This window comes from Mesoplodon mirus (genome assembly GCF_964341445.2).
Source record: "Mesoplodon mirus genome assembly, chromosome: X".
In the NCBI taxonomy this organism is placed as follows: Eukaryota; Metazoa; Chordata; class Mammalia; order Artiodactyla; family Ziphiidae; genus Mesoplodon; species Mesoplodon mirus.
In genome coordinates this window covers 22,849,470-22,869,368 of record NC_138981.1, presented here as the reverse complement: position 1 = coordinate 22,869,368, position 19,899 = coordinate 22,849,470, and the positions used below count along the sequence as shown (strand labels likewise).

Below are 19,899 nucleotides of genomic sequence, written 5' to 3'. Positions count from 1 at the left end.
TCCCATCATGTGCCACTGCCAGGGGGCACAAAAGCTTCCCCTACGCTGCAACGGCAGCCTACCCCTTGCCCACATGCTATTTGCATTTCGCTTCAATCTCCAAATTGGATGTTTTCAACTTTTCCGGCTATGAATTCAAACCTTTCACGCTGAAACTGGCTATTGCAAGCCCTTCAAATTCCCCCCACTTCCTCCTTCACGGGGCCTCCATCTTTTGACAGCACTTTGCAACTGCTTTACACCCTTGCAATTCTGCTTGACAGCAGACTTACCAGCAAATCCAGCACATTTAAGAGGAGCAGGGGTTAATGAAGGCTGCTTCCTTGAGGCCGGGGAAGTGGTTTTTCCTGAAGGAGCTGCCTGTCAATGTTTTTAAATGTTTAGTCAGTTAGACCTGCATACTAAAAATATGCATCTGTCCTACCCTGACCAGAGATAATGACAGTTTCCACTTATAAAACGATTTTGTTTTATTAATGTAACATCTTCAATTATTTTACTGTTACCTAGGTTTACAAGAAAACACACTTGTTTCCAGAAGGAAAATTATTGCATTTAGCACAGCTGTAATACCTATAATAAACACATACTAGTTACTACAAAATTTACTATGAAAAAAACAGGCACATGCTATTTTTAAAATATATGAAACTATATAATATGAAACAGGAGTCCTAATTTAAAACAAAAGCAAGAACAAATTCAAAGGCATTTCGCTCAAACAGAAAAGCAACAAAATAAGTTTTAAGCAATAATATAAATCAAGATTGAAGGTATTTCCACACACTATACCTTGGGGGTGTGTACAGAGAAAGGATTCAGTGAAGCTCCACTGGATCCTTTCTTCTTCGGTATTATTACAGGTGGTGGAGTTATTTGAGGTGTCTAAAAGGAGGGGAAAGACAGACATTCACTGCCATGCTTGGTTTACCATAAGACACAAAAAGTACGTTTCTTCCCCCAGTGAAGCCCAATGAGCAAAGCACTTTTTTCCTTCCCTGCTCCCCCCACAGATCTATGTTCATGCAGTGAGGTTACTATAGCAACAATACCACAGACTCACTAGAAAACCAGAATAGATATTGAATCCACCCCTCATCAATTTTTTCTCTTTAAAACTTAACATACTTCTCCCTTACCCTTCCAGAATATTACATTTAAAAACTGTCAAGCTCAAACTACACAGTGTAGGTGTAAGTCATTTTAATCAAGGGTCACTTAGAAAGAAGCACATCTCTAAATGAGAGCTTAGTCTTGCTGTGAAACAGCCCAGTTGCAAATTCCAGTACAGATGAACCTGTCTGAGTTCTATCAGGGACAGCTCACTGACTCTTCCCTCAACCCCACTCGGAATTCAAGACGAGGATCTCACGCCTGACTGTGCAGACTGACAGGCTTCAATCCATTTTGGGAACATACACGGCAGAAACTGAGCGCAAGCAGTGTGCCTTCCCAGAACTGACTCGTGTGGATTCTTACTACTTCAAACACAGCCCCACACAGCCCAATCTACACAATCACAGAGCCTAGAGTAGCTAGAAACTACTCACCTAAAATGGTGAAAAGAAACCAATTTGAAGGGCTTTGTTTTGGTTTTGGGGTTTGTTTGTTTTCTTTTGTTTTGTTTTGTTTTTTGGTGGTGGTGTTGTCACTGAATTTTCTGTTTTTTGCATTCTAGCAATAGTCTGTTTTGTAAAATTACTGAATTGTTTCTTCAGCCCATGTCTCCTGAATATTTGACAACTCCTGGAGATTCACTTACCTCAGTGTTCAAATCCTGTAGAATATCACCTAGCAGATCATCCTTGGACAAGTCAACAGCTTTCTGCAAATTATAAAGGCAGGGAGAATGAGAAAGCCCTGCCCTTCATATTTCCACCCAGACCCCATGTCAGTGGAAGGAAGAACCCAGCCAGTCAGTCCTTGTCTCTTCTAACTCTGAGGGCTCCTCTACTATTCACAGATCTTAACCACCACGGGCCTAAACATAACTCCTACACCCCGAGCCCCCGCCCTCAATTTTCAGCTTCATTCCATAATCCTCCTGCTAATCACCAAAATAAACACACTCACTGTCAGTGCAGCTTTCTGGTTTAGTTTTCTCTTCTATCTCCAAGCCACAACCACTGAGGTGCCTCAATTCACCTAGAAATCTACATCCAGCTTAGTGACTGAGATTGGGAAAACATTACTCAAATATTTGAGTTCAAACATATTGGGACTTCCCTGGCAGTCCGGTGGTTAGGACTCAGCACTTTCACTGCCGTGGGTCCGGGTTCAATCCCTGGTCAGGGAACAAAGATCCCACAAGCCACGTGGCATGGCCAAAAAAATTAAAAAATAAAATAAAGTAAAAATAAAAGCAACATTTAAAAAAAACATACTGACCACCTATTAACTGTATAATCAAACATTAAATATAATCAAAGATCAAAGCCCAAGCTCAGGGCTTCCCTGGTGGCGCAGTGGTTGAGAGTCCGCCTGCCGATGCAGGGGACGCGGGCTCGTGCCCCAGTCTGGGAAGATTCCACATGCCGCAGAACAGCTGGGCCCGTGGGCCGTGGCCGCTGGGTCTGCGCGTCCGGAGCCTGTGCTCCGCAACGGGAGAGGCTACAACAGTGAGAGGCCCGCGTACTGCAAAAAAAAAAAAAAAAAAAAAAAAAAAAAAAAAGACCAACTCATCTAGAACCAGGGGATTAGCCTAGCAGCCTTCATAAGATCATCTGTTTAGAGCTATGGGGAATCTGACAGGAAAGGTGAACTATGAAGAAACAGGACTCTTTGCTTCACAAAGGAAGAGGCAAATATAAGAAAACCATGAGACGCACATCTGCGGTTTTCCTCCCAGCACTGGCAATGAACATTGACTTGATATTTTTCGGTTTTGTCACCATGGCCTTCTTGACATTCCTCTTGTCTTTGCTGCATGCTTTATCATTTTTTCCTGTTGGAAGAAAATTTCTTTAGAAACACGCACCAGCAAAAATCAAAATGGAAAACCAAAAGCCCAGTCACCTGCCCTCTCTATATGAGACTGTGACAAGAAAAATGTTAAAAATTCAAAATACAAAACTATGAGACTTTATGCAAGGTACACAGGAAAGAATCTTTAAAATGAGCTGAATTCAGGACAACTTGACTAAATGTTATTACAGAAACTGATGAAATGCCAGCCAAATATCACGATGAGTTAAGTGGGACTGTTTAATTGCTACTGTTAATGTAAATAAAAAGCTTTTTAAAAGGTGGGTGGGTTTTTTCTTTCCCCATAGAAATAAAAAGATCAAGCTCATCTGGTACCAGGGGATTAGGCTTTCAGTCTTCATGAGATCATTTTAGTGTGATACTGACTCTGACAGGAAAACTGAACTACGAAAAAACAAGATCACCAGTTACGATAATGTAGCATCCTAGTTTCCATTTTATGAGGAACGCATGTCCTAGCAACACTAAACAGCACGGAGACATTTGTTCCATAAAGAACAACTTGTGCCATATGTTTTCTCTTCCAGGCATGTGGAAACCACCTGCAAACTCCTCTACTACTGTCAATTTTACTCTCGCCTTCTGACTCATCCCAGAGCAGCCTCCACCTACAAAAGACCTAGAATGAATAGTTAACATAGTGTGGTAGTGGCATATGAATACACAGATCAGATGAAACAGAATATGGAGTCTAGATAAAGACCAAATTACTTATGGAAATTTAGCATAAAACAAAGGTAACATCTCATATTACTGGGGAAAAGATGGACTTTTTAATAATTAGTGTTGGCTACCCATTTGTAAAGAAGTAAATCAGTATAAACACCAAGCAGATCACAGGTCAAAATTTTAAAAATGAAATTATACAAATACTTTAATAAAAAAGGCAAATTCCTTGTAACCTGGATGTGGGGAAAGTCTTTCTATCTATGATTCAAAATCCATCTGCAAGAAAAAAAAAAAGGATCGATAGATGCAATTATATCAGAAACAGGTATAAAGACAAAACAGAAGAAAAATTTTGCAATATGTTTTGCAGAGAAAAAACCAATTTCACTGATATTAAAAAAAAAGGCCAGTGGAATTCCCTGGCAGTCCATCGGTTAGGACTCCACGTTTCCACTGCAGGGACCCAGGTTCGATCCCCTGGTCAGGGAACTTAAGATCCCACAAACCGCATGCTATGGCCAGAAAAAAAAAGGCCAAAAACCCAAAGGGAATGTGGGCAATAAATACTAACATATGGTTCACATTAAAAAAATATATAGGGCTTCTCTGGTGGTGCAGTGGTTAAGAATCTGCCTGACAATGCAGGGGACTCGGGTTTGAGCCCTGGTCTAGGAAGATCCCACATGCCGTGGAGCAACTAAGCCCGTGCACCACAACTACTGAGCCTATGCTCTGGAGCCCGCATGCCACAACTACTGAAGCCTGCGCGCCTAGAGCCCGTGCTACACAAAAAGAGAAGCCACTGCAATGAGAAGCCCACGCACTGCAATGAAGAGTAGCCCCCGCTCGCTGCAACTAGAGAACAGCCCGCGTGCAGCAACGAAGACCCAACGCAGCCAAAAAAATAAAATAAAATATATAAACAGCTATTAAGTTTTATGAAAAGATACCCAACTTCATACGTAAAAGAAATGCAGATGAAAACCACACGAAGATGTCATTTCTTGCATATCAGAGTGGCAAAAATTCGAAAGCTTGACAACACATTCTCACCACATTCTGTTGGTGAGGCCATGGTGTCCAAATGGACACTCAAATGTTGTTCATGGGAGAGTAAAATGGGACAACTCCAATGGAGAAGAATTTGGCAATATCTCATGAAACTTCATGTGCATGTACTCTCTGAGCCAGCAATCCCACCTCTAGGAATTTTCCCTGAGGAAAATACCATATGCACAGTTATTCAATGTGGTATTATCTGCAAGAGCTCATTACTGAAAATCTAAATGTTCATTCAAGAAAACCACATGAATAAACCCTGGTACATCCATACAATGGAATACTATGCAGCTATATAGAAACGAGCAAGAAAGAAAGCCCTCGATGTGCTGGTATGCAGTGATTTTCAGGCTATCTTTTTTTTTTTTTTTAACATTTCAGAATTTTCATTTTTTTCTGCATTATCAATACAGTTTTATTTCTTTTTTGTTTTCCTTTTTTAATTGAAGTATGGTTGATTTAGGATATCTTCTTAAGTGAAAAAATGCCAAGTACAAAAGTGTCTATAGAAAATATCCTTTGTGTAAGAAAGGAAATAAAAATACATACACATAATTCCATTCCTCGGCATATGCCCAAAAGAATTAAAAACAAGCGTTCAAACAAAAACTGGTACACAAAAGTTCATAGCAGCACTGGTCACAATAACCAAAAGATGGAAACAACCCAAATGCACTACAACTAATAAGTGAATAAACAAAATGTGGTCTATCCTTGCAATCTAATAGTATTCAGCCCTAAAAAGGAATGAAGTACTGATTCATGCTACAACATGAACGAACCTTGAAAACACTATGCTAAATGAAACAGGTCAGACACAAATGTTCACATAATTGCATGATTCCAACTGTATGAAATATTCAAAATAGGAAATCGAGACAGAAAGCGATTAGCAGTTGCCAGGGGCTGAGGGAAGGAAGACTGGGGAATGACTGCTTAATGGGTTTCCATCTGGGGTGAAAGGATGTTCTGCAACTAGATAATGGTCATGGCTGCAAACACCGTTAATGCACTAAATGTCACAGATGATAAATTTTCTGTTATGTACTTTTCATGTGCCTAAGACTATGAAAAGATTTGTAGCACATTTGTGAAAAACATAAGACAGGGGAATTTAATTTTTTAAAGAGATCATTTGGAGCAGTTTGAAAAGAGAATATAGGCAATGGTCAAAATGTTTAGTAAACAAAATTCAGGTCCTAATAAAGGGTATCAAAAGAGAACGTCAACAGAGGTTTGACTAGCAAGGAAGGCTTCACTAAGGGGCTTTAATCTCACCACTGTAGGTTAGCAGGAATTAGATAGGACAGCAGGAAACAGAGAAAGAACAGGAGTCAACATTTGAGATGAAATTCTTCCACAATTTTAGGGCTTCTGTTTTGTTTTTTTTTCTTTCTTTCCGTTTTGGCCACGCCACGCAACATGCGGGATCTTAGTTCCCCGAGTAGGGATCGAACCCATGCCCCCTGAAATGGAAGCATGGAGTCTTAACTGGACCGCCAGGGAAGTCCCCAATTTGATTTGTTTTATTCGTTTTCCCACTGATTTTTCTTCATTGGGATTTAGTTGATGTTTTTCTGTCTCTGTTTGAAAACAACATGCCAGGGACTGGATCTACACCAAAAAGAGTTAACCTTTTACTCCCAGGCAAAACTCTATGATTTCTTCTAAGTGTTTAAAGTGGATGCGGAATTCCATTTCCATTCTGAAGACCTTGGGACCTTACTGGGCTCCTTGGGAAGGACACTGAAACAGCAGCGACTTGTAGGTAAATGGTGACAAAGCATGGAATAGATTTCTAAGACTAGTTCTCCTTCAGAATGTCAAGTCATTCTCTCCACTGACGTATTAGTGGGAAACGATAACATAATGATTACAGATACAGAGATGGTTCATTTATTCAATAAATGCTGCACATTTTCTTTGCACTTGCTATTGTGATCAGCACTGAGATGATCAGGACGTGGGTCCTTTCCTCGAGAACCTCCCTGTCCAGTCCAATCTCCTAATTTACAGCTGACAAAACAAATGTCCAGATAGGTGATGGGACTCATTCAAGATGATATAATTAACAACAACGCCAGAAACTAACACAAACCTCCTCACTTCAGGGAGGTGAAAAATCACATGGGCTCACTTCATCCTCTTCTTCATGGACTCATAAAAAGTAGGAATAACACAATTAGCCACACTACTATCTAATGGTCGGTACCAGTGTGTAGCGTTCCTACATGACACAGGTTGGCAGAAACCAGGAAGATGATCCACATAATTTAACTAATGAATGAACAAATAACATCCCACATGAAAAAAACATATACAACCTTATTTTTTTGTAAAAGGGAACACAGGAAGGATAATTAGAAACTAATAAAAATGGTTACCTATGGAGACGGGAAGAAATAAAGTAGAAAGCAGAGGTGAGAGTAAAAGTTATCTAGTCTATTTCTTGAATATCATTTTGATTTTTAAGCCATAAAAATGCTTTACAATAGTCAAAAACTAAAATTAAAACAAAAGGGAAAAAAAGGATATTTTTAAAAGCCTAAATTCAAATAAAATCAAAAACAAATGAACCTGTGTAGTAAACTGATACTACAGCGCACAGAAAAAAATTACTTCGTACAGCTTCTAAACACAATACCGTCACCATACACCCTCAGTAGGATATATGCCAAGAACAAATAAAACTGCAAAGAGGACTTCCCTGGTGGTCCAGTGGTTAAGACTCTGTGACTCCACTGCAGGGGGCACGGGTTCAATCCCTGGTGGGGGAAGTTCCCCATACCATGCAGTGTGGCAAAAAAAAAAATTTAAAAACTGCAAAGAAATTATAAACTTTACTTAGAAGGGTTGTTGCTAGAGGTATGGGTTTAGTACTTCTAAAATTCCCAAAATTATTCTGAGTATATTTTAGAAGACAAGGTTTTCCCTGAGGGTGAAGCTAAATACAACTATAGATTGGGAAAATGAAGTACCCTGTGGTTTTACACTTGAATCGAATGTATCAGTATGAATTCACAGCATACATGTATATATAATCTCCTAGCTCTGTTCACTGAAAGGGCCTAGAAACCATTACATCCCAGTAGCAATGAGCACATCCCTCCCCCAGATCTGCTACCATTCTCTACTAAAAGGAACCATGATTCTTGGGAGAAATGGTTGATTCCAGGTCTAGGACAGGAATCACCCAAGGAGAACCTGGAACATCTTGTTGGCCCAGAAAGCAAGGAAATGCTCAAAGACTGATGAGACCATGTCCAAAGGACAGAAGAGCCAGCTCAAAGGGTCTCCCACTGCCAAATTTGTGGTAATTTCCACATCAAACAGGAAAACGATGATAATGGATACTGAACTGTAACAGCACTTTTATTTAAATCCATGAGTTTGAAATGCTAATTTAAAAAAGGAGAGTAAGGGGAATTCCCTGGCAGTCCAGTGGTTAGGACTCGGCGCTCTCACTGCCGGGCCGGGTTCAATCACTGGTTGGGAAACTAAGATCCCACAAGCTGCACAGCATGGCCAAAAAAAAAAAAAACGGGTAAGGATCATCAGTAAAGGCTGAAAGCACTGGGTAAAAGTTGGTGGGAAAAAGGGATATACACACACTGTTTCAAATTATCACTCCTATTTCCATTAATTACAAAGGTGGAAAGGTAGCTTCACAAGGAAGAGATCTGACAAACATTATCTTAAACCAAGAGATCAAACTTCTTTTCACCAGTAATGGGACAAACTGACGTTATGTGTCCCTGATATGAGTGGCAAGGACACAAGTTCAACTAAATTTTATTTTTGTCAAAATATTTAACCTGACTCTAAGCACAAAAAAACAATCAGGCAAATCCCAGGTTGTGGGACATTCAACAAAACAACCAGCCTGGTCTTTTTTTTTGGCCACACAACACGGCTTGCCAGGATCTTAGTTCCCCGACCAGGGATCGAACCCACACCCTCGGCAGTGAAAGCACGGAGTCCTAACCACTGGACCCCCAGGGAATTCCCCGGTCCCTTTAAAAATGTCCATGTCATGAAAGACACTGGGCCAGAGGGGGAGGAAGGAGGGATGGTGCTCCTCTACATTAAATGAGACTAAAGAGACATGAAAAGCCAAGTGGACACTGCATTTTTCAAAACAGTTATAAAAGACATTATTGGGCTAACTGGGGAAATCTTAATATGGACAAAATCTTAGATAATATCCTGAGAATGGTACTGTGACTAAAAAGACAAGAACCCTTGTTCTTAGGAGATCACCACTGAAGCATGTCTACAACTTACCTTCAATAAATTCACCAAAAACAAAGTCTGCATGTATGTGTCTGGGAAAGGGGAAGACGGACAAAGTAAACAAATGTCGTAAAATGTTAATAATCTACAAATTAAGATGCAGACTTTCTGAAAAGGGTAAAGAGAGCACAGATTTTAGGCTTTGTGGCCACACACGTCTCTTAAGCTGTTGCATATTCTTCTTTGAATTTTTCTTTTCTTTTTTTACACACACTTTAAAAATGTAAAAGCCATTCTTAGCTTGAGAGCTATATAGTAACAGGTATGATTTCCTTCTGGGGTAATGAAATTGATTGTGGTGATGGCTGTACTACTGTAACCATACTGAAAGCCACTGAAATGTTCACTTTAAATAGGGGAATTGTATGGTATGTTAATTATGTCTCAATAAAGCTGTTCAAAAATAAACCGGCCGTAAGTGGGCCATAAACAAACTGGCCGTAAGTGGGCCACAGAGTGCTGACCAGTGATCTACCACTTGGTGGTAATAATGAACTAAACCAAAAAAACAAATACTGAAGGGAATTTTCCCCTCTCATTTTACAGGAACTAAATCAGGCTTGTTTACTCAAAAAAATTTTTTTGCCAATGACTGTGTAGCTAAGAAAATATGACACATACATTCATATCATTTTAAATTTCAATTAAACAAAGCAAGTTGACAGAAGTTCTAAACCTTGTTATTGTACTGTACTTCTATCAAAGAGCTAAAATTCTAAGTATGTCACTTCAGTAGGAATGAAAAGACATCAATTCTTGCAGCCCTCAAAATTAGCAAGTCTAAAATGACCACCGGGCTAAAAGTTCCAAAATAAGTAAGACTAAACTCTTTGGATAACAGAGACATGACACCTCATTTCCTGGTTGTTTACGCTTTTTGCATTTAATTTTCTACATAACTACACTTCTTTCAACATTAGAACATTTTCTATACTGAAAAACAATTGTGGTAGGTCCTTCGTCCTTAAAGAAACTGTGTCAAAGTACCAAGTCATCTGAAATTTTAGACAATTCTGTGTATCTCAAAATGCAGATACCTTTCTCATGGGAATCAAGGGCATGATCTTCAAGGTCATCATCAAAAATCTCTCGGCCATCCTCCACATAGCCAATACCATCTGCAGGAACAAAATTTAATATCGGGATCAAATTTCTAAAATTGGCCAATAATATTTTAGCCATGACAAAAAGATTTTTAAAAACCCTTTTATACCCACTCAGAGGTTCTCCTGGCCCAGGCCATTTTTAAATGCAGCAGAATCCTGTTCAACCAGAAGTCAGATGAAACACAGCACCCACACAGGTTTTCTGAGTCAAAACCAAAGGATATACAGTTGACCCTTGAACAACCTGGGGGTTAATCCACACATAACTTACAGTCAGCCATCAGTATCCACAGTTCTTCCAAATCTGCGGATTCAACCAACCACGGACCATGTAGTACTGTAGTATTTACTACTGAAAAATATCCACATACAAGTGGACCCAAGCAGTTCAAACCCATATTGTTGAAGGATCAACTGTATACTATGCCTATTTAGGTGAACTAAGGTAATCATTTGGCCCATAGGATCAAAGTTTGCCACAGGGCTTCCCTGGTGGCACAGTGGTGGAGAGTCCGCCTGCCGATGCAGGGGACACGGGTTCGTGCCCCGGTCCGGGAGGATCCCACGTGCCGCGGAGCGGCTGGGCCCGTGAGCCGTGGCCGCTGAGCCTGCGCATCCGGAGCCTGTGCTACGCAACGAGAGAGGCCACAGCAGTGAGAGGCCCACGTACCGGAAAAAAAAAAAAAGTTTGCCACAATAGGATGCTTTACAGTACTTCTACTCTACCAGAAGAATAAAGAGTAAAAGAATCAAGATCACCAGAAGTCGGGCTTCCCTGGTGGTGCAGTGGTTAAGAATCCGCCTGCCAACGCAGGAGACACGAGTTCGATCCCTGGTGTGGGAAGATCCCACGTGCCGCAGAGCAACTAAGCCCGTGCGCCACAACTACTGAGCCTGGAACGCTGGCAATATAGCTGAGTTCCATTACAGAAGTAGGAACAAAAATATAGTGGCAGGCACGGTCTACACCCCCCCTCCCTCCGCTCCGCGGTCAGCACTGACACGCCCAAGAAGTCAAGTCCCACAAACAGGAACCATCGTGCTTTCCACAAGGGCTGTAAGAACATGGGGACCAGCCTCTGCCCGGGGCCCCTGCCGAAGCTACTCTTCACAAGTACAGTCTCCTGTAATCCTCACAGCCATTCTGTGAGATAGAGTTTTCCTACGCCCCATCACATGGGGATAGCCCACAGGTTCCTTCCAATTCCTACAGTCATTTCCTGGAGGATTTATACTATAGCCTGAGGTATGTGCCTGGCTTCTCCAAAATGTCCCTCAATAAACTTCCTATTGTTCTGATTCCACACCCTCAAATCATGCATTTGAGGAAAACCCAAACCAAAGGTATGACCTTAAGTTAGCGCCTTACATGTGCACAAGCAAAGCAGCAACTCCACCGAGTGAGAAGCTACGAAAAACAAATGATACAGTGCCTGGCAGGCGGTTTCTTCCCACATACCATCATCCACGATCCAGTCGTCATCCTGGCGGGCCTGGACCAGCTTCGAGTACTGTTCCTCATCAACTTCTTCATAAACACTTGTGAAGTCCTCTACCTGCCATCGTACAAGTTTGAGAAAGCTTCAAGTGGAGTGAAAGTGTTAAACAATCCTGATGAAACAATTGTCAAATTCAAAGTGGAATGGCAGCCTGAAGGAGTAGCTACAACCAAATCTGAGTTCTGACATTCAACACCACTGCAGGAGTTTCCTTAAATAGACATCGATTAACTTAGTATTCCGTTTAGGTGGGTGTTAACATAAGATATTAAATGATTCCATTAGCATAATACACTTGTCACACCAGCAATTACTCATCCACTTCATAAAAAACAAACTGAAGTATAGCCAATTCTTCATTAGCTACTTTGGGGATTAGTCACTTGTAATTTTGAGACTGGTTTCTCCTGTACTTGGCAAACCTGTAAGACATGCCACCTCCCTCTCCACTAGCTGATGGTGCCCCACAAATAGACAATAATCTTAATAACTGTTCAACCAACCAAATGTAATTCAAAAGGAAAATCTTCCCGATCCATCCCCCTCCAAAAATCAGCAAAACACACACTATATTCTACGGGTACACTAGGAATGGTTTTTGAGTGATCCCTATTTGTATTACCACTGATTCCCCACCATTTTCAGGTCTTAAAAACTGAGGGCAAGTGCAGAGAGAATGGCAAGGCCTGCAATCACACGGGCTGCCTGACCGCCAGAAGGCCAGAACACCACAAACTACTGGCCTGAACAGAGCAGACCACCTCAGCACAGTTAAAGCAACAGACAGCATAGATGCACACCACTGCAGTGAGAATCTGGCGGGCTCCCATCTCCCAGATGAGAATTTGGTGGGCTGGTTAGCAAGAACTTAAAGATACCTCATTAAAAACTCCCCCTTCTCTTGAGAGTTCTGCCTTTTCAAGTGGGGACTGGAGGAAACGACCAACTCCATCTGAAGAGCTAAGACTCTAGGAAAAAACACCTGGACACAGAGCTTTGAGAGCCTGATGGGTAGAGTTGACTGGATTTCTGCCACACCTACCGGGCTTACAGTAATTACAGGATTAAGCTTAGTTTTTACCTCCGGTTTAATCTACTGGACAGGGATCACTGGCAAACACTGATCTGGCCTTCGATCATTTGGTGACAGAAATTACCTGCCCTACCAAATTAAGTTTTTTGACAACCCAAACACAAACTAGTCTAATTAAAATGACTGTACTGACCAACTTTCCTTTTGAGGGGAGAGGGAACTGGCAAGGTTAGCTTTGTTGGCTTAAGTCTATTACGCATGCTGTGTCTCTCGTTTAAGCAACTCATTTATATACTATCAAAAGACACCGGAAAACTATTTTTAAAAACCATTTTGAGTTAAAAAGTCATTTTGACTCAATCTCTAAAAACACTGCTACTGCTCAGCTTGAACTCTTAGAGCCATGCCATTAACATCAGTGATTAACGGGAAATCAGTCACATTGTGTCAACGTCTGAAATGCCCCACAGAACTCCTTTATAGAAGGACCTACATTAAAAATGCTTTACTCTTGCTTTACCGTAATCCTTTTAGCAACCCTTTATGATCTGGTTGACTTCCTTAACTTGAATGAATGGTGCCAAATGACAAAAATCCTCTTCTACTTGCTTACTAGCCCAATACAGAATAGGCCATGGCTAAACAGGCACATTCTGAAGCCAGGCTGCCTGTGTTCCAATCACGGCTCTGCCACTGTGACCTCAGATACCTCCCATGCGAAATGCTGTTACTCACATATCTAACTGTATACGGTACTGGAAGGATTAAATAAATGAACATATTTGTAAAAGCACTTGGAACAGCGTTAGCTGAAAAACTGCATTAGTTGCTATTGTTGTTATTATTATTTTCTCATATTAATCACTTTCCAGCCCTGAGGCAGTTAAGATCCTCAGGGAGTGCCCTCAATGTGAAGCCAGACAATGTTGTGCAGATGGCAGCCACTCTGCTTTTCTACCTGCAGGGCATCGACAGTGGGTAGAGGAAAAGAGCCAAAAGGGCATCACATTCAACCCTACACGCAGGACACAGCAGAGGGAAGGTCTAAGTCCCTACCGCGCTCCCCGTGCATATGAGACTAGGAACAACAATTCTCTCCAAGGAGCAGCAGTGCTCGGCTAGACTGCTCAATGCCTTATGAGTAAAGTAAAAGCATCTCTAAGTTTCCTCAACGAAGCCATGGAACTTAGCACAGATGCAGTGTGCTTACTAATTTTAAAAGCATCTGTAAGGTGCCTCATAGGAACTTTAAGAGTTGAGTAGTCTCCCATAACCTGTAAATCTACCTCATGCCCATATGTTTGATATTAAGAAATTACTATTATAGGAAGCTTGAAATATATGCATATTTCTAATCAGTGACAAGGGTGACGTAAAATTATCTGCAGGCTATGAATTAGATGAAGCACAGGAGCAAAAGCCCATAAAAATGGTTACTTACTTCATATTTATACTTCTCACCAGCTTTAGCCCTTTTCAGTCTTTCCAGAGCTTCCTGTCGCCCTTTCTTTGATTTCTTCTCTCTCCGGGATCGGGAAGCTACAAAACTCCCTGAATCTGACACAGCTGAAAAGAAGCCAAATTTACATGAGATGTACAAAATTGTCAGCCATCTTCCCTCAAAAACAAAGCAACAGTTTTTAGCCAATAGTAATATACAAGTTTAATGTTATACAAATGGATTCTTTTTATAATGGAAATAATTCATAAGCTCAGGGCTGAATCTGCAGCTACTGTGGCTCTTCAGAAATTTCCAGCTGAAGCAACTGTTATTTTTTTCCTCCAAAAAAAGAAAAATTCCAAATTCAACTGATATCCCCTGGAGACACTAAAGGGAGATCAGCCGTTAGTCCACAACCTTTCCCAGGGAAATGGCAGGCCGTTAAAGTGGTTATAAAAGGGACAATTCATTTTGTATTCTGTTAATCAACATTTGAAAGGATTTGAGGAGCACCTGCTCTTTGCAAAGTACCAGGCGCTCTGAGAGACACAAAGATAAGAAAGACAGGGCCCACAGACACAGAATTTACAATCTGACCTGGGAGGTACCTGGCAGACCTCGGAGATACTGTGGGTTCAGTTCCAGACCAAGACCCATAAAGTGAATATCGCAATAAAGTTAGTCACACGAATTTTGTTTTTTTGGTTTCCCAGGGCATATAAGGGTTATGTTTACACTATACGGTAGTCTATTAAGTATGCAAAAGCATTACGTCTTTAAAAATACTTTACTGGTAAAAACGCTAACCATCATCTGAGCCTTCGGTGAGTTGTAGTAACATCCAAGATCCCTGATTACAGATCACCATAACAAATATAATAATGAAAAATTTGAAATGTGAGAATTACCAAAATAATGTTAACACAGGGACATGAAGTAATAAGCAAAGGCTGTTGGGAAAATGGCGCCAACAGACTTGCCCGATGCAGGGATGCCACAATCTTCAATTTGTAAAAAAAAAAAAAAAAAATGCAGTATCTGTGAAGCACAATAAAGTGAGATATGCCTGTAAGTAGCAACTAACTCTAAAACAATTTTTAGAAGTAACACATGCCCTAACAGAGGTACAGATAAAGTGTCTGGAATTCCAAAGGAAGGATAAATTGGGGGTTGGGAGAATTTAACAAAGGTGGCTCTGAGGAGATTCTTGATTCCACCAATGATTTCCAGGCCTCATGCAGTTGGTTACGACATTAGAGGATGAGGTGAAAGATTACAAAGATTAAAATGTGTTTTGTGGAAAATTACTGAAGTACCAGAGAGCCTCAGTGGTCAGTCATTCAACTTTTGAATTACTCACACTTTGGGTCATCATAAACTGACCACCTCACACACGTACTGAAAAGATTTCATCCACAGAAGGAAGACTTTCATATACCAGCTGATGAATACCCAAGCCAAGCAAGACAGTGCCGCCTGCCAGCGATGAGTTGAGGCTCAGCACGACTGCCACCTATGTCTGTGAAATTGAGTACTGTATTGTATTTGGTGCTAATTATTTTATAAAAAGTAGTAAGCACAGAAAAGGAGAAGTATTGATAACAGGCATCCTAAAAGCTCCAACCCCCCGGAACATTCATAACAACATTCAGCTGTTTGACTAAGTGTGTGAAATAGAAGATGCAATTTACAGAACATGTACCAAGTGCTGGCAATAAACTTGAAAACTGTATCTTAAAGGTGAGGCATAATTAGAGAATTTTTTTTCTAGCTTTCTGGAAATGGAATCTCTCTTTATAACATCTCAGCCTATTGTGTGACTTTCATATTTGACTTTTAAATCCATTTTCAGAAAGGCATTAAGGAATGCAGGTACTTAATGATGACAGCCACAAAATCTTGGGTGTCACTCAAATGATTTCAAAAAATCGTGAGCAGGCCTACACGAAAAGGTTTTGGAGATTATGGAACATGACCACTGAGAGTGAAAAGGTGGCCTCAGTGTATTCCCTTCAAGACTCCCTTGACTCCTTTGTCAGATTATCCTGACAAAATCCATAGGTTTTCAAAAAGACGTATTCCACAGGCAACGATGTGCCACTCTAAGGGTTTGGGGTACAATTACAAATAGGACAGAGTTGTCGGTCCTCAAGGGGCTCCCAGTCAAGGAAAGCAAAAAGACCTGAGGCTCCCACCATCATATAAAGATGGTGCCATATTAGAGGTAGGAAGCCAGTATTGAGGAAATGTAGAAAAGAGAGCCATTAATTTTGCCTGGGAAATCAGAGAAGGCTTCACAGGGGAGGTTTCCAACACAGAAAGAGTAGAATTTCACTATCAGAGTACAGGGTAACAAGGGGGCACAAGCAAAGGAAAAGGCATGAGCCAAATTACAAAGGGATGAAAATGCAAGGTGTATTCAGAAACCGAGAGGAAGTCAAGGTGGAAGGTAAGCTGGACATGAGAGCATAGAGTGAGTGGGAGAACAGGAGATTAGGAAGAAGCGGCACAACCAGGCTCTGCCACTTACTGGGTGACATGAGACAACCAGTTAACCTCTCTGAGCTACAGTGACCAGGTGTCTTGTTGTTTTTTAAGCTGCCCAGCATCAGAATCTGTGAAGTCCCCCCTCCCTTATGCCCTTGCAGCTAGGGCATGGGCATATAAAATAGACCCTCCAATTATGAACACCTGCTCAGACTTTAAATCACAAGCTAGTGTGACAAGGAAAGGGGGACGGCTAATGGAAGATTCGAGAAGTAGCAACAGCTACAGGAGGATTGAGTACCTGGAACAACAGTGCCAGCAATGTTCCAAGGTACTTGAAGGCTCTAACTTCAAGTACTTGACCATGGTTGGCAACAAGCTCCTCAATGGACCAGTTTTGTGGCATGATTTTAACCACTGTTCCTAGCTAAGCTGCCCCCCGACTGGCTCTCCGGAGTTTGTGAACACCACAATATCCTTCAGATAAATTCCTTTTCGGTTTAAATCAACTAGAGTTAGTTCCTGTAGCCTACACCTAAGGACTCTAATGCAGAGCCTCAGGGTCCTCATATGTGAAATGGGGATAATCATGTCTGCTTCATAAAGTTGTTAAGGATTAAATGAAGATGCTTGGCTTACTTTGTACTCAGCAATACAGGAGCTCACTTAATATGCGTGTGTGTGTGTGTACAGATGCAGGGTAGTCACACACATATGCCAACACCCCACACTTAGCACTAACATGGTCTAGCTTCTAGAAAACAAAAATAAAGCAAAGCCGTTTTCTCAGGGAAGCCCCAATATAGCACTGCATATAATTACATGTTTACCATCTCAACTCCATGAAGACAAAAACCATGTCCAGCTTACCTACCACTGTAACACCAGAGCCTGATAGAATGCCTATACCTCGTAGGTACATAATGAATATTTGCTGAATGAACCACTGTACCTGCTTTTTTTAATCATTAAACTCTCCCCTATCCATTTCCATATACAGTAACAGCTATAGACCTTTCAACTTTTCACAGCCACCCCATCTTCTAATACTTAAGGAGAAAAAAGGCCTAAATTTTCCTTTATGGAATATGTCTCCAATGCTTCAAGTAGGTAGGTTAGCAAAAAAAAAAAAAAAAAAAAAAGAAAGAAAAAAGAATAAGCCTGAAAAAAATCCAGTTACCAAAGTTTAAATATTTGGTTCAAAATTACCATCTGGAGTACCCCCCCCTCAAGGCAGACACACACAAGCCTGCAACAGTCTTTCAGGTAACAATCTTTCCAAGTCGGCTGCAAAGGAAAAATTCCAGTCACAAGTCCCCAGCCACTCATCAACACCATGACTTAAGAGGGATCTCAAGATTGCACGATGTCCTCCAAAGAGTGATTTCTTGGTGTTCACAGAGAACGTAGTTTTTAGGGTGAAGAAAGGGCTTAGCGACATATCACTGATGGAGGGCTGCAAAGACTGTTCACATACTCACATCCCACATCCCATCTGTAATTCAGGCTAGTTGGCTCTCCAAAACAAATTGTCTTAAAAAGCGAAAGGCTAGAAGAACAAATTGAAATCTGTGATTCACGACTAGGTGAATGCAAAGGAAGCTGGTTAGGAAGCAAGTTCTCATTAATGGTGATGTATTTGAGTGACAGGAGATGTGATGCTTGAGCTGAGACAGTGAAGCACCTAATCTGAAGTTGGAAGTTCACTGAAGTGAAGTCACACTTTAGTTGCACACTGCTCAAAACTCAGAAATCAGACAAATCCATTTGCATTTTTGTATTCTATTTTTGGAAATAGAATATTACCACTGAAAATGGAATAATATACAAGGCATCCGAAATGCTGCTGAACTGATACTTTTTTTTAGAAGCTTCACCTGAGATGACTAGATTGTGAACACTATTTCTGTGCGGTACCTGAAGAACTTTCCATAGAATTTGAAAAAAAAACTGTTAATGCATAAAGTAGAAACCTATTACCTACAAAGACAAAACGCGTTTGTATCTTCAGGTGATAGCACTTAGAGCTTTCTTTCCTGCTTAGGTACAATGTGTAACAATCTTCCCAGCAGTTTCTATCACGGGAAAGGCGCACATCCGTTCCGTCCCAGCCCTCAAGCGGACACCTGGGGCGGGAGCAATGAAATACTTTCGGCCAATACTGTGCCCCACCGGGGCCAGTCTTATGAAGGTGTGCCCAGCACGTGGGATGAGATTCACCAAAAGAAATAAAAAGAAAGGCAGCCAAGTGCGGAGACCCGCAGTGACAGAGGTGAGGCAGCCTCCCAAACGAAAAGCCCCGCAGGGGGTTGCTCGGGTTTGCCAGGACCCAACAGCCCTGCAAAGAAGACCTGTCCGAGGCCTCACAGGTTCCAGTCCTGGACGTCCGAGGTCCGCGCCCAAACAGACCCGCGGGTCAACCCGGGCGTGCGCCTACCTAAGAAAAAAATAAAACAGAGCCCCCACCACCCGAAATCATGCCACAGTCTCCGCACTCCCAACTGGGGACCCCGCGCGCGGGGTCATCTCTCACCGCTCGCCCCCAGCTCGCAGTCATCGCCGTACACGGACGCCATGGTCCCGGAGTCTTCCGATTCCGCGCCAACCAGCCCGAAACTGGCGCGGAGGCCGACACAGGCGCCACCCAGAGAGCCAATCAGCAGCTCCGGAGGCTGCGGACTTCCGCCCGGAAGGCCACTGACGTGCCGCGCCGCGCCGCGCAGCGCCGCGCAGCGCCCCGCCCCCGGCCTTCCCGCGGGCGCGCGTTTGGCGCCCCGTGATGACCCCTGAGGGAAAAGAGCGAGCGGCGGGGGAGGCCGTGGAGAGCAGAAAAAGAAAGCGGTCGGGCGCTGGAAAAGAGCCTCCTGGAGACTCGCTGCGCAGGCGCACCCATGCTGATGGGAAAAGATTTGGGCCCCTTGGAGTAGGAGCTTTCTGGTTCTGAGAGTTGATTTTCCGAGAAAAGAGGCGCGGGAGGCAGGAGGGTGGGCGTGATTGAACGGGTTTCCCAGGAGCCTGGGAAAACGACTGCCTCCTGCTGCGCACTCGGAGTCTTGCCTGATACTTTGCTTCTCTGAGTACGAATACAGTCGCTGTGTGATATATGGTATTGCAATATATGCACCAAGTTAACCAAAAGGTCAAAAATACCATCACCAATACGGGGCCTCCCGATGTGGTGCACTTGGAAAAAAGGAACAATATCACCTATATAGTCTTCTTGCAAATAATGTTTAACCTGAATCTAACCATGAAGAAACAATCAGATGTGTTCAAAACGTAGAACAATCTATAAAACATCTGGCCTGGACTCCTGCAAAATGTCAA

The 19,899-nt window shown here is 42.0% G+C and overlaps 1 protein-coding gene across 2 annotated transcripts in view; it reads right to left on the bottom strand.

Annotated features, from left to right (window-relative positions):
* POLA1 (DNA polymerase alpha 1, catalytic subunit) overlaps positions 1-19,280 on the bottom strand; it is a 296,255-nt gene extending 276,975 nt beyond the window's left edge. Inside the window, exons 1-8 of one of the 2 annotated variants that reach the window (XM_082610580.1) lie at positions 19,106-19,280; positions 14,086-14,210; positions 11,572-11,668; positions 10,044-10,124; positions 2,829-2,944; positions 1,763-1,825; positions 793-885; positions 273-360 (exon numbers count right to left, since the gene is read on the bottom strand). In XM_082610580.1, the coding sequence (XP_082466706.1) occupies positions 273-360; positions 793-885; positions 1,763-1,825; positions 2,829-2,944; positions 10,044-10,124; positions 11,572-11,668; positions 14,086-14,210; positions 19,106-19,148 (706 nt within the window). In that variant the 5' untranslated portion in view covers positions 19,149-19,280. The remainder of the gene's footprint in view (positions 1-272; positions 361-792; positions 886-1,762; positions 1,826-2,828; positions 2,945-10,043; positions 10,125-11,571; positions 11,669-14,085; positions 14,211-19,105) is intronic. The other variant, XM_082610579.1, reaches the window with a different exon arrangement.
* Between the last annotated feature and the right edge of the window lie 619 nt (positions 19,281-19,899).